Source organism: Littorina saxatilis, linkage group LG8, assembly GCF_037325665.1.
Source record: "Littorina saxatilis isolate snail1 linkage group LG8, US_GU_Lsax_2.0, whole genome shotgun sequence".
Lineage (NCBI taxonomy): Eukaryota > Metazoa > Mollusca > Gastropoda > Littorinimorpha > Littorinidae > Littorina > Littorina saxatilis.
The window spans coordinates 28,814,134-28,826,633 of NC_090252.1; the positions used below are offsets into that span (position 1 = coordinate 28,814,134).

At 41.7% G+C, this 12,500-nt stretch overlaps 1 protein-coding gene across 1 annotated transcript in view; it reads right to left on the reverse strand.

Moving 5' to 3' along the window:
• LOC138974583 (neuropeptide FF receptor 2-like) overlaps nt 1-12,500 on the reverse strand; it is a 64,446-nt gene that overhangs the window by 50,126 nt on the left and 1,820 nt on the right. Inside the window, exons 2-4 of the mRNA XM_070347303.1 lie at nt 7,985-8,125; nt 7,199-7,247; nt 3,610-3,663 (exon numbers count right to left, since the gene is read on the reverse strand). Of these exons, the coding sequence (XP_070203404.1) occupies nt 3,610-3,663; nt 7,199-7,247; nt 7,985-8,125 (244 nt within the window). The remainder of the gene's footprint in view (nt 1-3,609; nt 3,664-7,198; nt 7,248-7,984; nt 8,126-12,500) is intronic.

The following is a 12,500-nucleotide window of genomic DNA, read 5'->3' on the forward strand; positions in this document are numbered from 1 at the left end:
AAGCCACCAAGCTGAAATGCAATACCGAACCCCGGGCTTCGTCGAAGATTACTTGACCAAAATTTGAACCAATTTGGTTGAAAAATGAGGGCGTGACAGTGCCGCCTCAACTTTCACGAAAAGCCGGATATGACGTCATCAAAGACATTTATCAAAAAAATGAAAAAAACGTTCGGGGATTTCATACCCAGGAACTCTCATGTCAAATTTCATAAAGATCGGTCCAGTAGTTTAGTCTGAATCGCTCTACACACACACACACACACACACACACACGCACACACATACACCATACCCTCGTTTCGATTCCCCCTCGATGTTAAAATATTTAGTCAAAACTTGACTAAATATAACAACAACAACAACAACAACAACAACAACAACAATAGACCAACGCTTGAGTTACAATAATAATTGTAACCTCTGTCAGATTAGACTACCAAATCAAGATAGCCCGGCATGTCTTCCGATGACAACATGCGTAGGACATTATTATTTCCTGGTTTGCAGAAAGCCTTTAGACTTCCAGGCGAGACGCTTTTGGCGTCTGGTGCCAAATTGACGTAGAGTTAATCCTGAAAGACACAGTGATTCCCGTGAAAACAGCAGTGTTGTTCCCAAGCCTCGATCTTCTGTCATTTGTTTTCGATATTACGCATTGGTCTGACCACTGGCTTGTCGACCGTCCGATAGTTTGGACATGGGGGAAGTGTTAAAATAGAGAATGCTTCATGTCCTACAGGCTAAATATTTCGCCTCTTAAGGACTAGATATGGGTTATATGATAATTCGAGTTTTACGCCCTCACGGCTTTTGATGAGATACACAAGTGTATGCGTGTTTAGGTGGTATCAGTCATCTGCACTTATGGCAGAATGACCGAGGTGTTTTACATGCCGTTGTGGTGACACGGGAGTGGGACATGGCTACCGTCTCTGGTTCTGAACATAAAGTTGACCCGTGTCCGTCCCGGCCCGGAGTCGAACCTGCAACCTTCGGATCACAAGTCCAGTGCTCTACCAACTGAGCTAACCGGGCCGCCCATGGAGGAAGTGTTCGGAAAAAAAAAAGTTTTTGTAGCTAGGACATTTGGACCCAGATGCATCTTTTCAATATAGGACCAACAAGCATATTGTTCCCTGAGTCCGGGAACAACACCGAAACTGTTCTGCTTAATGTTTCAGATCTTCCAAGGCGTTTACATGGAATAAGACCATACCTCGACTCAGACACATACTAAAATTCAAGTCCAACTGCTTGTTGTAAATAGTGAGAATGCTGCTATGAATCAATTTCCTGAGCCGTTCCAAATCTTTGAAGACCACCTATAAGCAGGTTTATAGGCCACCTCGACTGCTTTGTTTTCGTTTTATTAATGTATTTCCTGAAACTGCACATCGTCTGGCAAGAGTTCTTTCAAAGGTCGTGAACGACACCGAGTTCGTTCCGCGTCGTTATGGCTTTGATTTTTAATAAGTGATCAAGCGGAGGGAAGGTCTTTACCAATGTGATCAAGCGGAGGGAAGGTCTTTACCAATGTGATCAAGCGGAGGGAAGGTCTTTACCAATGTGATCAAGCGGAGGGAAGGTTTTTACATGTGATCAAGCGGAGGGAAGGTCTTTACCAATGTGATCAAGCGGAGGGAAGGTCTTTACCAATGTGATCAAGCGGAGGGAAGGTCTTTACCAATGTAAAAGCCTGGATAGATCTGAGATGGCGAACGCAAGGAGGGAAGGAGTTTGCCTTTAGCAACCCTCCAACAACATGGCCTTTTGTAGATGTTCACGTACAACATTAGACATACTCCCACGTGAGTCAAACTAATGTACTACACTCTCGAACTTTTTTCCTTAAATCAAATAAACAACGGACAGTCATGTTCATCAAAAAGAAACCCGATGTACATTCATTGACGTTGACTGAATAAAAAACACACCATAGACTTAAACTTTCAAACTTTATTTCGAAAATATAATAAACAACGGACAGTCAGGTTCATTATTCAGAAACTCGATGTAGATTCATTGACGTTGACTGACTACTAAACACACCTTAGACTTAATTATATACGACAGCGACACATGCACAGCCTGGCGGTAACTTTAAGAGTAATATCAACCCCCGCTATGACTAAATCACCTAGATAAACTTAATACTAGGAAGTAGTTTTCGTTGTACTCGAGAGACATGCACTTGTAAGTGACATTACGTTTACGGGACGCTGTTATTGACTTCTGATTGAACTTTCTTCAGCATTTAACATTATGTGGAAAATTCTGAAGCGGTTCAAACAAAATGACAATGTGGCCTTTGCCCATTTCATGCATGTTATGGTCGTTTATTTTGGTACTGATAAATGACAAACGCAGTTGCATCTTGGTCTATGGAAGAAGGGGCCCTGCACCTGCGTATTTAGTGCTCTTAAAGGCCCACTCCGCCCTGTGGAAACTGTTCGCCTCACTGTGTCAGATCTGGTTAGACTTTATCGTGGGATAAGACAATCGGGATCCTGATTTGGCCTATTATGGTCCGCTGGACCCGACAAGCAACAGCTAACTAACTAACTAAATAAGACAATCCCTCCACTTGGTCACATGCCAAAATTCAACACCCTGAATGATTGCTTTAATGAGTTGGAATTTTTGATGAATTAATTTTCGAAAAAGGCACCGGTTACTTTAACGAAATTAATTCTTTAGAAAAATAACCACTGTGCACAGGCTGTTCATTTTTAGTATGTGACAAAGTAAAGGGATGGTCTTTAACCGACGTGACAGCGCTTGATCAGATGTGAGACAGTGAGGGGGACTGTGGTTTTAAGAAAAAACGTGGGCTCCCTCTGACTTATCATTTCGTATCCTATGTACTAACGAAATCATGCCAAAAAGGATATTGGGTGGTTGATACAGATGAAACAGAAGACGATATGCTCCCCTCGGACCCACAAAATAAACTGTTATGACAACCAGCCAACGAACATCGTATATACAACCCCTATCACACTGTACCGCATTTCCACGGAGTTGGCACGGGGTTGTAAATTTCTCAAAGCGCCGTGGGATCGCAGGACAATTCTGCGACTGACTGCGCTCTCATGGGGTGCTCACGGCGTGCTAGGCGTTGTCACTGTGCGTTCACGGCGTGTCGATTAAGCGGAAGTGCATGTATACGACAGGGGAGTGTACTCTGCGTTATGGGGTTGGCTCACAACGCACTTGCAACTTCCTGCAAACGCCCTGCAAACACGGACGGACGCGGTAGAAGCGCAGTGACATCCCCAAGGATTCCGTGACGTCTCCGTGAGGTCTCCGTGCAAGCACCGCCGACACACTGCAAACGCCCTGCAAACGCTGATGGACGCGGTAGAAGCGCAGTGACATCTCCGTGAGGTCTCCGTTCAAGCGCCGCCGACTACCACTACGTCCGTACTGCGCTTCCTCGGAGCTCTTGTGGCGCTGTAGGAAACCTTACTGCGCTGCTACGGCGACCCAACGGCGTTCCTACCACGCGCATTTCAGAATGCCGAGCAACGGCGCGTAGTTTCTGCATGCTCAAATGGAAATGCCACCGCGTTGCCCCGGCGCTGTAGGAGACCCTACGGCGCTCACCTCGGCGTTCTTCATTTTTCTTGGACGCCGCGGGAACGCCGTGAGGACGCAGCCCTAGTGTGACAGGGGTTTAACGAAGTGTGCACTTACTTAAAAGCTCATCTTTGTTTCATGTCACAGCGTGTTTCTTCTTTCAATAATGTACGACGTAAGAAGTTTCTGTAACATCTGACCTTTTTAAATGTCGAACTTGTGTTTAAGATCTCAAGAGTAGGCGGGAGTGGGGTGGGGTGGGGGGGGGGGGGGGGGTTGGAGAGAAAGAAGTTGAGGCGGATATTTAATGAATCACTTGATGATATGTGTGTGTGTGTGTGTGTGTGTGTGTGTGTGTGTGTCTGTGTCTGTGTCTGTCTGTGTGTGTGTGTGTGTGTGTGTATGTGTGTGTGTGTCTGTGTCTGTGCGTGTGTATGTGTGTGTGTGTGTGTGTGTGTGTGTGTGTGTGTGTGTGTGTGTGTGTGTGTGTGTTGGCTTGTTAAATCGCGTTCATAACTCATGAACAAGAATTAGCTTTCCATGATAATTCATCATTTCCCCCGAAGATGGCTTGTAGATACAATTACATATAAAGTCTGCACTCAATCTCAAGGGCATTTTTCTTTCGTGGTCTACGTTCTCACTCTTGTGATTATGCACGACTTAGAAACACGTCTTATGAGACCTTTTCAAATGCCAGCCTTGTGTTTTCAATTTCACCAGGAAGAGGGTGGGAGAGAAAGAAGTGTAGGCGGAAACTTGACTAAGCGTCAGCATTTTCCTTACTTTTAAATTCAGTAGAAATGCTGGACTCAACACGGTAAATGCACGTATTTTCTACCCCGGATCTCACACCAGCGCGAAACATGCCCACATAATTACGCTTTTTATATAACGTAAAATCTTATTTGTACCCTTTCCTTTTTTTCAATGTACAAGTAAGATGAAAACTTCTAAACTTCTAAAATTAGGTTTGTCGCGCGGAAGTAGGGAAACTGATGGTACTGTGTGTGTGTGTGTGTGTGTGTGTGTGTGTGTGTGTGTGTGTGTGTATGTGTGTGTGTGTGTGTGTGTGTTTGTTGATGAAAGTGTCTGTTGATGGTGTCTGTGTTTATGTGCGTGAGAGAGAGAAAGAGAGAGAGAGAGAGAGAGAGAGAGAGAGAGAGAGAGAGAGAGAGAGAGAGAGAGAGAGAGAGAGAGAGAGAGAGAGAGAGAGAGAGACAAGACAAGACAAGACAAAATCTTTATTATCGAGGGTAATAGATAAGCAAGAATATTGCTTTTTTACATCCAGCCCTCGCCCTAATATAGGGTCAACAAGAACAGAAAACAATATAATCAAAGAACTATCACATCAAACTTAATACATTATAACTGTATATACAGATACATATTTAAAAAAATAAATTGTCATGCTGCATCTTAAGTACAATTCCAATGATAAAAAGTGTCTATTTTTAACATAGCTTAATTTAGATCTGCATATTATTATAATTTTGTTTAACATGCACATACATTTTAAATGAATTGATGAACCATTCAGCACATGTTTAGTTGCATTATGTGCGACATATAATTTTTTTTGAAGCTGTCTGTGTCTGTTTTATGCTCAAGAAAAATAGGCAGTGAGTTCCATAGGACCGCACCTGAATAAAGAAGGCTTGATTTGAAAAGGTCAATACGTGGAGTCGGTGTTATGATTTTTAGTCTGTTATTGTTCAAAATAAAATTATCACGTAATGTCTCCGGTGCATATCCTGACATCTCTTTATGCATTATAACACCTTTATTATACATTAATCTTTTTTGAAATGGTAATACTTGCAAATGTTTATAATCAGATTCGGAAGGAGTGTGATTTTTTAGCATAATAAGCTTAACTGCTCTTCTGTGAAGACTGGCTAAAGGTTTCAAAACATTAGCACTTGCACAATCCCATACAGTGGATGCATAATCAATATTTGACAAGATGTGATTGTAAAAAAAAATCTTTCGCGAGTGGAGATTCAAGAAATGTTTTATATTTGATAACTTATATATTTTTTGGGAAGCAATCTTACAGATGTAATCAATGTGGTCATGCCATGAAAATTATTATCAATCTTTACACCAAGGACTTTATGGTGAGACACTTCTTCCAATACTTGATTTTTAATATAAAGAGGTGGAATGCTCGATAATAGAGAGAGAGAGAGAGAGAGAGAGAGATAAAGAGAGAGAGAGAGAGAGAGAGAGAGAGAGAGAGAGAGAGAGAGAGAGAGAGAGAGAGAGAGAGAGAGAGAGAGAGAGAGAGGAAGTAAAAAAGACACAAATAAACATAGACAAAGATAGACAGATAAACACAGGCGGTGACAGCATGACCTAACATATTAACCCAGCAATTACTCATCGATGCAACAACCGCTCCCAATCCCAAAATAGACAATACTTCAAATAACCGGTCATTTAATTGCCAGCCCAAAGGCCTAGAATCAAGGGCTCGTCACGCCACTCCAATAGCAGCTAACAGCGGACAAAATAGCCTACGAAGTCTTTATCCCTCATTAAGGTCATTATCACAGAGCCCACAAAAATGTCGTGTATCGCTCCCAGAAGGAGCAAGATAATGTCTCTGTTTGCATTCCCGGAAAGAGCATCGGATCCCTCACACTAACTATCATTATACACATAAACGATGTCATGGCAAAACGATCGAATGGATCGCTGTTTTATCTATTACCTCTGGGTTGGTTTTGTTTAAAAGAACTAAGAGTAGTTCTCTTGCTTGTATAGTTGTGTTTGATTTTCCAATTAGAAAAGTTTGTCGAACACCGGTGAATCTGCCTAGGCATAAAAGATGGGCTCGGGACTACCTCTTCACAACTCTTCATTAACTGAAAAAGCCATGAAGAAAAAGAAGAAGATTTGTTTGTTTGTTTGTTTGTTTGTTTGCTTAACGCCCAGCCGACCACGAAGGGCCATATCAGGGCGGTAGAAGAAGAAGAAGAAGAAGAAGAAGAAGAAGAAGAAGAAGAAGAAGAAGAAGAAGAAGAAGAAGAAGAAGAAGAAGAAGAAGAAGAAAAAAGAAGAAGAAGAAGAAGAAGAAGAAGAAGAAGAAGAAGAAGAAGAAGAAGAAGAAGAAGAAGATAAAAAGAAAAAAGAAAGAGGAACAACAACAACAACAATAGCAGCAGCAACAACAACAAGTCAACACCACTCCCACCACCACCACCACCACCACCATCACGACCAATAACAACTCTATTCATGACGCCAACCAAGCTTAGTGCAATTCTGGCCACATTCCAAACTTCCAAACCCAATCCTCTTCATCTCACCAACCCCAGACTTAGGGCAAAATCGAATTACTCACCTTACTCTCACGTCGAAATCGCCCGCATAGAGATCCCGCAGCAAATTGTTAGGAGGTTTCTGATTGGACCGGCACGCAAAAACGCCCCGCAGAAAACAGCCTCGGGGCTTCTGACTGGTTTGTCACACACAATTATGTAGCTGGCGACTGCTTGAAATTTAGTCAAATGTCTGCGGTGAGGGCTAAATTTTCTGGAAGTTTGTTGGCTTGGTGTTTAACACTTTTAATGGTTAAGTGGAGACGTTTCGTCTGTTAATTGTTTACCTTCCGCGAGCGGCAACATGCTGTGACTCCGATGCTGCCTGGTTTTAACCTGAACAGAGGAAACACAGAAAACAAAATTAGACAATGTAGAAGATGTGCACTTTAGCAAACACGATTTTTGCAAATTTCAATTAAAATGATAGTAGACAAAATGATAACATATTTTAATCAGAACGAAATAATAACAAAACAATCAAAACAGAAACGAAAGAGATGTGAGAGAGAGGGAGAAGGAGAGAGAGAGAGAGACAGACAGACAGACAGGCACACTGACAGACAGACAGACAGACAGACAGACAGACAGACAGACAGACAGACAGACAGACAGGCAAACAGAGATGGGGAATAAGGGGGGAGTTGGAGATGAGAGAAATTTAAGTTCACCCTGATCTGATTTCTAGCATCAGAAATTTTTTTTAAGATGAAAATTAAAACGTCGTCCTTTCCAAATGCCAAACAACTTTTCCAGGGTAGGTTTCATTTCAAATGTCATAACATTCACAACGTAGCAGCAACCTGAAACCGGTTTGATAGCAGACACAGCTAGCTCCTTGCCGCAGAAAGAATTCGTATTATGCTGGTGTGGCCTTTTGCAACCCTTTTTCTTCTTAGCTTTTCATTATGTGTTCATCGTATTTCAAATAAGAAAGATGCCAATAAATAAAATACAGCTTGCAAACAGAAAATGGAAAGAACAAAAACATGGGTGACGGCTAAGAGACATAAGGGTATATGGAAGGATGACATTTTTTGGTCTCGCTGTTGGTGATAAGGATCATAACTTACTGGGTGGGTGGTGCACGTGATGTGAGTAACGTCGACGATGATGATGGTGATGATGATGACGATGATGATGATGATGATGATGATGATGATGATGATGAGAATGAGGATGAGGATGATATAGTCATTTGCAAAAAACAATGCCTAATATGGAAACGTTTCACATTTACGCAAGGTGCGATGAAGCATAAATGATGAGGAGTATGTATAAGTTACAGCTCCGTCCATCCATGGTATCGCCTGATATTTTGTCGAGACTGGGTCAATGAATATGATGACGTCACTCGAGGCTCTGCCGAGAGTGACGTCATTATATTCTTTCACCCCGTCGAGACAAAATATCACGCGATACCATGGATGGACGGAGCTGTAACGTATATATGGCATGACCAAAGTAAAGAGAATTTGTCATGGGATGTGGAAACAAATCATTGGAAATTCACCATGGGCAATCAACCCAAGCCTAGAAGTTGTAGAACGATATTTTGTTTCAGTCTTGGCAAGGCCAGTTTTGTCCAGTTCCGGAAAAGACATCATGAATTCATTCACCCTGCCGAGACGAAAAAAACAATTCCATGGATGAAAACGTATAAGCTTATATCCCGTGACGCATCAAAGCTAAATTTTGTTTTGAAATGTCTTCACAACGTACAGATAACTTATAACGACATAATCGCCTTCACAAGACAGGAAAAACGCACACTTTGTTTTTTGTCTGCTACAAATCTAGTCTTGTTGGTTGACGGAGAGAATAAAGCTTTAATCGTACCTTCATCAACAGGAATAAATGCTCAATCCGCTGTCAGTTCGCAACTGAACCTTGTTCTGTTTTTTTAACTTTTTGGTTAACATTGAAACGGCAATCCAAAAGAGTGTTTCAGCTGTTTCAAGACACAGGCTTAGCTCCTTCTTTTGAGTTGCTTTTCAGTCTAAAATGACACCGGAAGCGAACAAATTGTCGCGTATACTGTCGTCACAAAAAGACGTCATGACAAAGTTACACGCAAAGCAAAAGAGACTTTGACGTCATTTACTTTTGTTCGGAATTTTCCGTCTGTTCTTAGCTTGTCAGTGAAGACCTGACGTGAGTAAGCTTACCCAAAACGTCTTTGTTCTCTATTCACATTGCAGCTGTGAAATAAGTATAAGTTACAGCTCAGTCCATCCATGGTATCGCCTGATATTTTTTCGAGACTGGGTCAATGAATATGATGACGTCACTCGAGGCTCTGCCGAGAGTGACGTCATTATATTTTTTCACCCGGTCGAGACAAAATATCACGCGATACCATGGATGGACGGAGCTGTAACGTATATATGGCATTACCAAAGTAAAGAGAATTTGTCATGGGATGTGGAAACAAATCATTGGAAATTCACCATGGGCAATCAACCCAAGCCTAGGAGTTGTAGAACTATATTTTGTCTCAGTCTTGGCAAGGCCAATTTTGTCCAGTTCCGGAAAAGACATCATGAATTCATTCACCCTGCCGAGACGAAAAAAAAACAATTCCACAGATGAAAACGTATAAGCTTATATCCCGTGACGCATCAAAGCTAAATTTTGTTTTGAAATGTCTTCACAACGTACACATAACTTATAACGACATAATCGCCTTCACAATGTAACCGTGTGCCGAAACACTACGATCACCTCGGGAAGCGAAGTGCAATCAAACAGGATTGAAAATGTTAGGGCTAATTTCTTAGCCCTATAAAAACTGTTATGCAAACCCAAAGGTTTCCATGAACATACAGACAATCGGAAACCACCAGACCCCATCACAAACAGAACTCTACAATCCACAGGTGTTGACGTTTAAAGGCCAACAACTCGGGTGCAGAGTCTGCCGTGAAAGGAGCGGTAGCCTCCCCTGTCACAATCGCCCCCGTTTGAAATGAACCACTGTCCATCCCAAGTTCGCAGAATGGGAACAGCACGAAAATGTTCAGTGGTCATATTATGCCATTACCTGAACATATCATGCCGAGTCCCATCCTGCTTGCAGCGCCAGATGTAACCGTGTGCCGAAACACTACGATCACCTCGGGAAGCGAAGTGCAATCAAACAGGATTGAAAATGTTAGGGCTAATTTCTTAGCCCTATAAAAACTGTTATGCAAACCCAAAGGTTTCCATGAACATACAGACAATCGGAAACCACCAGACCCCATCACAAACAGAATTATACAATCCACTGGTGTTGGCTTTTAAAGGCCAACAACTCGGGTGCAGAGTCTGCTGTGAAAGGAGCGGTAGCCTCCCCTGTCACAATAGGCCAACAACTCGGGTGCAGAGTCTGCCGTGAAAGGAGCGGTAGCCTCCCCTGTCACAACAAGACAGGAAAAACGCACACTTTGTTTTTCGTCTGCTACAAATCTAGTCTTGTTGGTTGACGGAGAGAATAAAGCTTCAATCGTACCTTCATCAACAGGAATAAATGCTCAATCCGCTGTCAGTTCGCAACTGAACCTTGTTTTTTTTTCTTTAACTTTTTGGTTAACATTGAAACGGCAATCCAAAAGAGTGTTTCAGCTGTTTCAAGACACAGGCTTAGCTCCTTCTTTTGAGTTGCTTTTCAGTCTAAAATGACACCGGAAGCGAACAAATTGTCGCGTATAGTGTCGTCACAAAAAGACGTCATGACAAAGTTACACGCAAAGCGAAAGAGACTTTGGCGTCATTTACTTTTGTTCGGAATTTTCCGTCTGTTCCTAGCTTGTCAGTGAAGACCTGACGTGAGTAAGCTTACCCAAAACGTCTTTGTTCTCTATTCACATTGCAGCTGTGAAATAATCAGTCTTGTGTCTCGGTCGTGTAGGTACAGAGTTTGCTTCTGCAATCATTGTGTTCGTGTTGATGACGGCTTCATAAGACAAATCAGCGAATCTATCGTGAGGAAGACGTTTATGTACAAATCACCGAACCCAACCCATTTTTTGTGTGCATTTTTCTGAAGAATAAACTGCATGTGGTTAATTTCATCCGTTTAATGCTTGTCGAAACGAGCCATAAGGCTTTAGAATAAAAGATTTCACGCATTGCTTGGCCATCTGATCACAGATGAGGTCGCAGTTTGTAGGTTGAATCTATGAATCGGCCAGAGATAGATCTGCATTTCTGGTACGACCTTCCAGATTATCAACAGCGGGTTCATGGTCGGAATCAAGAGGTCAAATTTGCGTGGCTCCCAATCATTTCATAAAAGATTTCCATTTTCTTGTTTCTGCGGCTGCGCAAGTTATTTTGCCTAGGTCATGGCCGAACTTTAGGCCTACGGAGAAATATCGCTGGATATTTTCTCCCTAGATTAACAGAGACAAAGAAGGGAAGTCATGCTGTATAGCATAATTCCTCAGCTGATACGATCAATAAAACACTAATAAAATAATACTATACTGGATAACAATTCCCAAAAATGAATGTAACTACAGCATTTATCTGAAACATCCAGACATCAGATGGTTATGAACATACTTTCTCAAACTGTTCAATAACAGCGAACGACAAGAAGAAGAAACTGTTCAATGACATTAAGTGTTTCAGAGATGATGGCAGTGAGTTCCAGATTGATGCTGAAAAAAAAGGCAAGACTGGTCTTTTAATGATCTAATCTTGGGATTGGTGGGATCAAATTGATAGATCCATAATTATCTATCTGTGGCTCCCTTGAATAATGCTGAAATGTAAAAAAAAAAAGGCGCTTTTCTGTAATACACTTTATGATAGGCATTGCTGTGTTCAACTGAAGATGCTTTTCCAGTGGAAGAAATTTCGGAACTCTTAGCATTATATTGGTTGAAAAATGTTCAATCATAATGAGTTTAGCCGAGCGACGATAGAGACAATATAGTTTCTTTAAATAAACATTACCAGCAGCCAACCCAGAGCGTTGAAACATGAATTATGTCAGATAATTATTATAATTATGAGCATGGCGAAACACTTCCACAGTTTTCCTGTCAGCGGAATGCTTTACTTTCGAAAGTAAAAACACATTCCTCGATACGTTCTTACAAATTAATTGAAAGTGTGTCTGCCAATAGAGCTCACGGTCAACAATTACCCCTAACACTCGGTGTTCCTGGACTTGTTCAATTGATGTTGTACCAAGAGAGAGTTTTAATCTTCGCGGAGTAAGCTGGTGTCGCAATGACCATCTTCTTTTAAATAAAGATATAACAAGACTCGGGATTAAAAAACTGTCAATATAGCCCTCATAAGGGCCGAACCCATGACCTCCGCGTTATCAACGCAGCGTTCCAACCAACGGGCCATGAAAAAAAGGTGTGAGAAAGACAGAAAGAAAGAAAACAAGAAGACGGACAGGACAACAAAAAGAAAGAAATAGAGAGAGAGAGAGAGAGAGAGAGAGAGAGAGAGAGAGAGAGAGAGATAGAGATAGAGAGCACGAGAGAGAGAGAGAGAGAGAGAGAGAGAGAGAGCGAGAGAGAGAAAGAAAGAGAGACAAAGAGAAAGAGAGAGAGAATTGAATTGAATTGAATTGAACTTTATTTA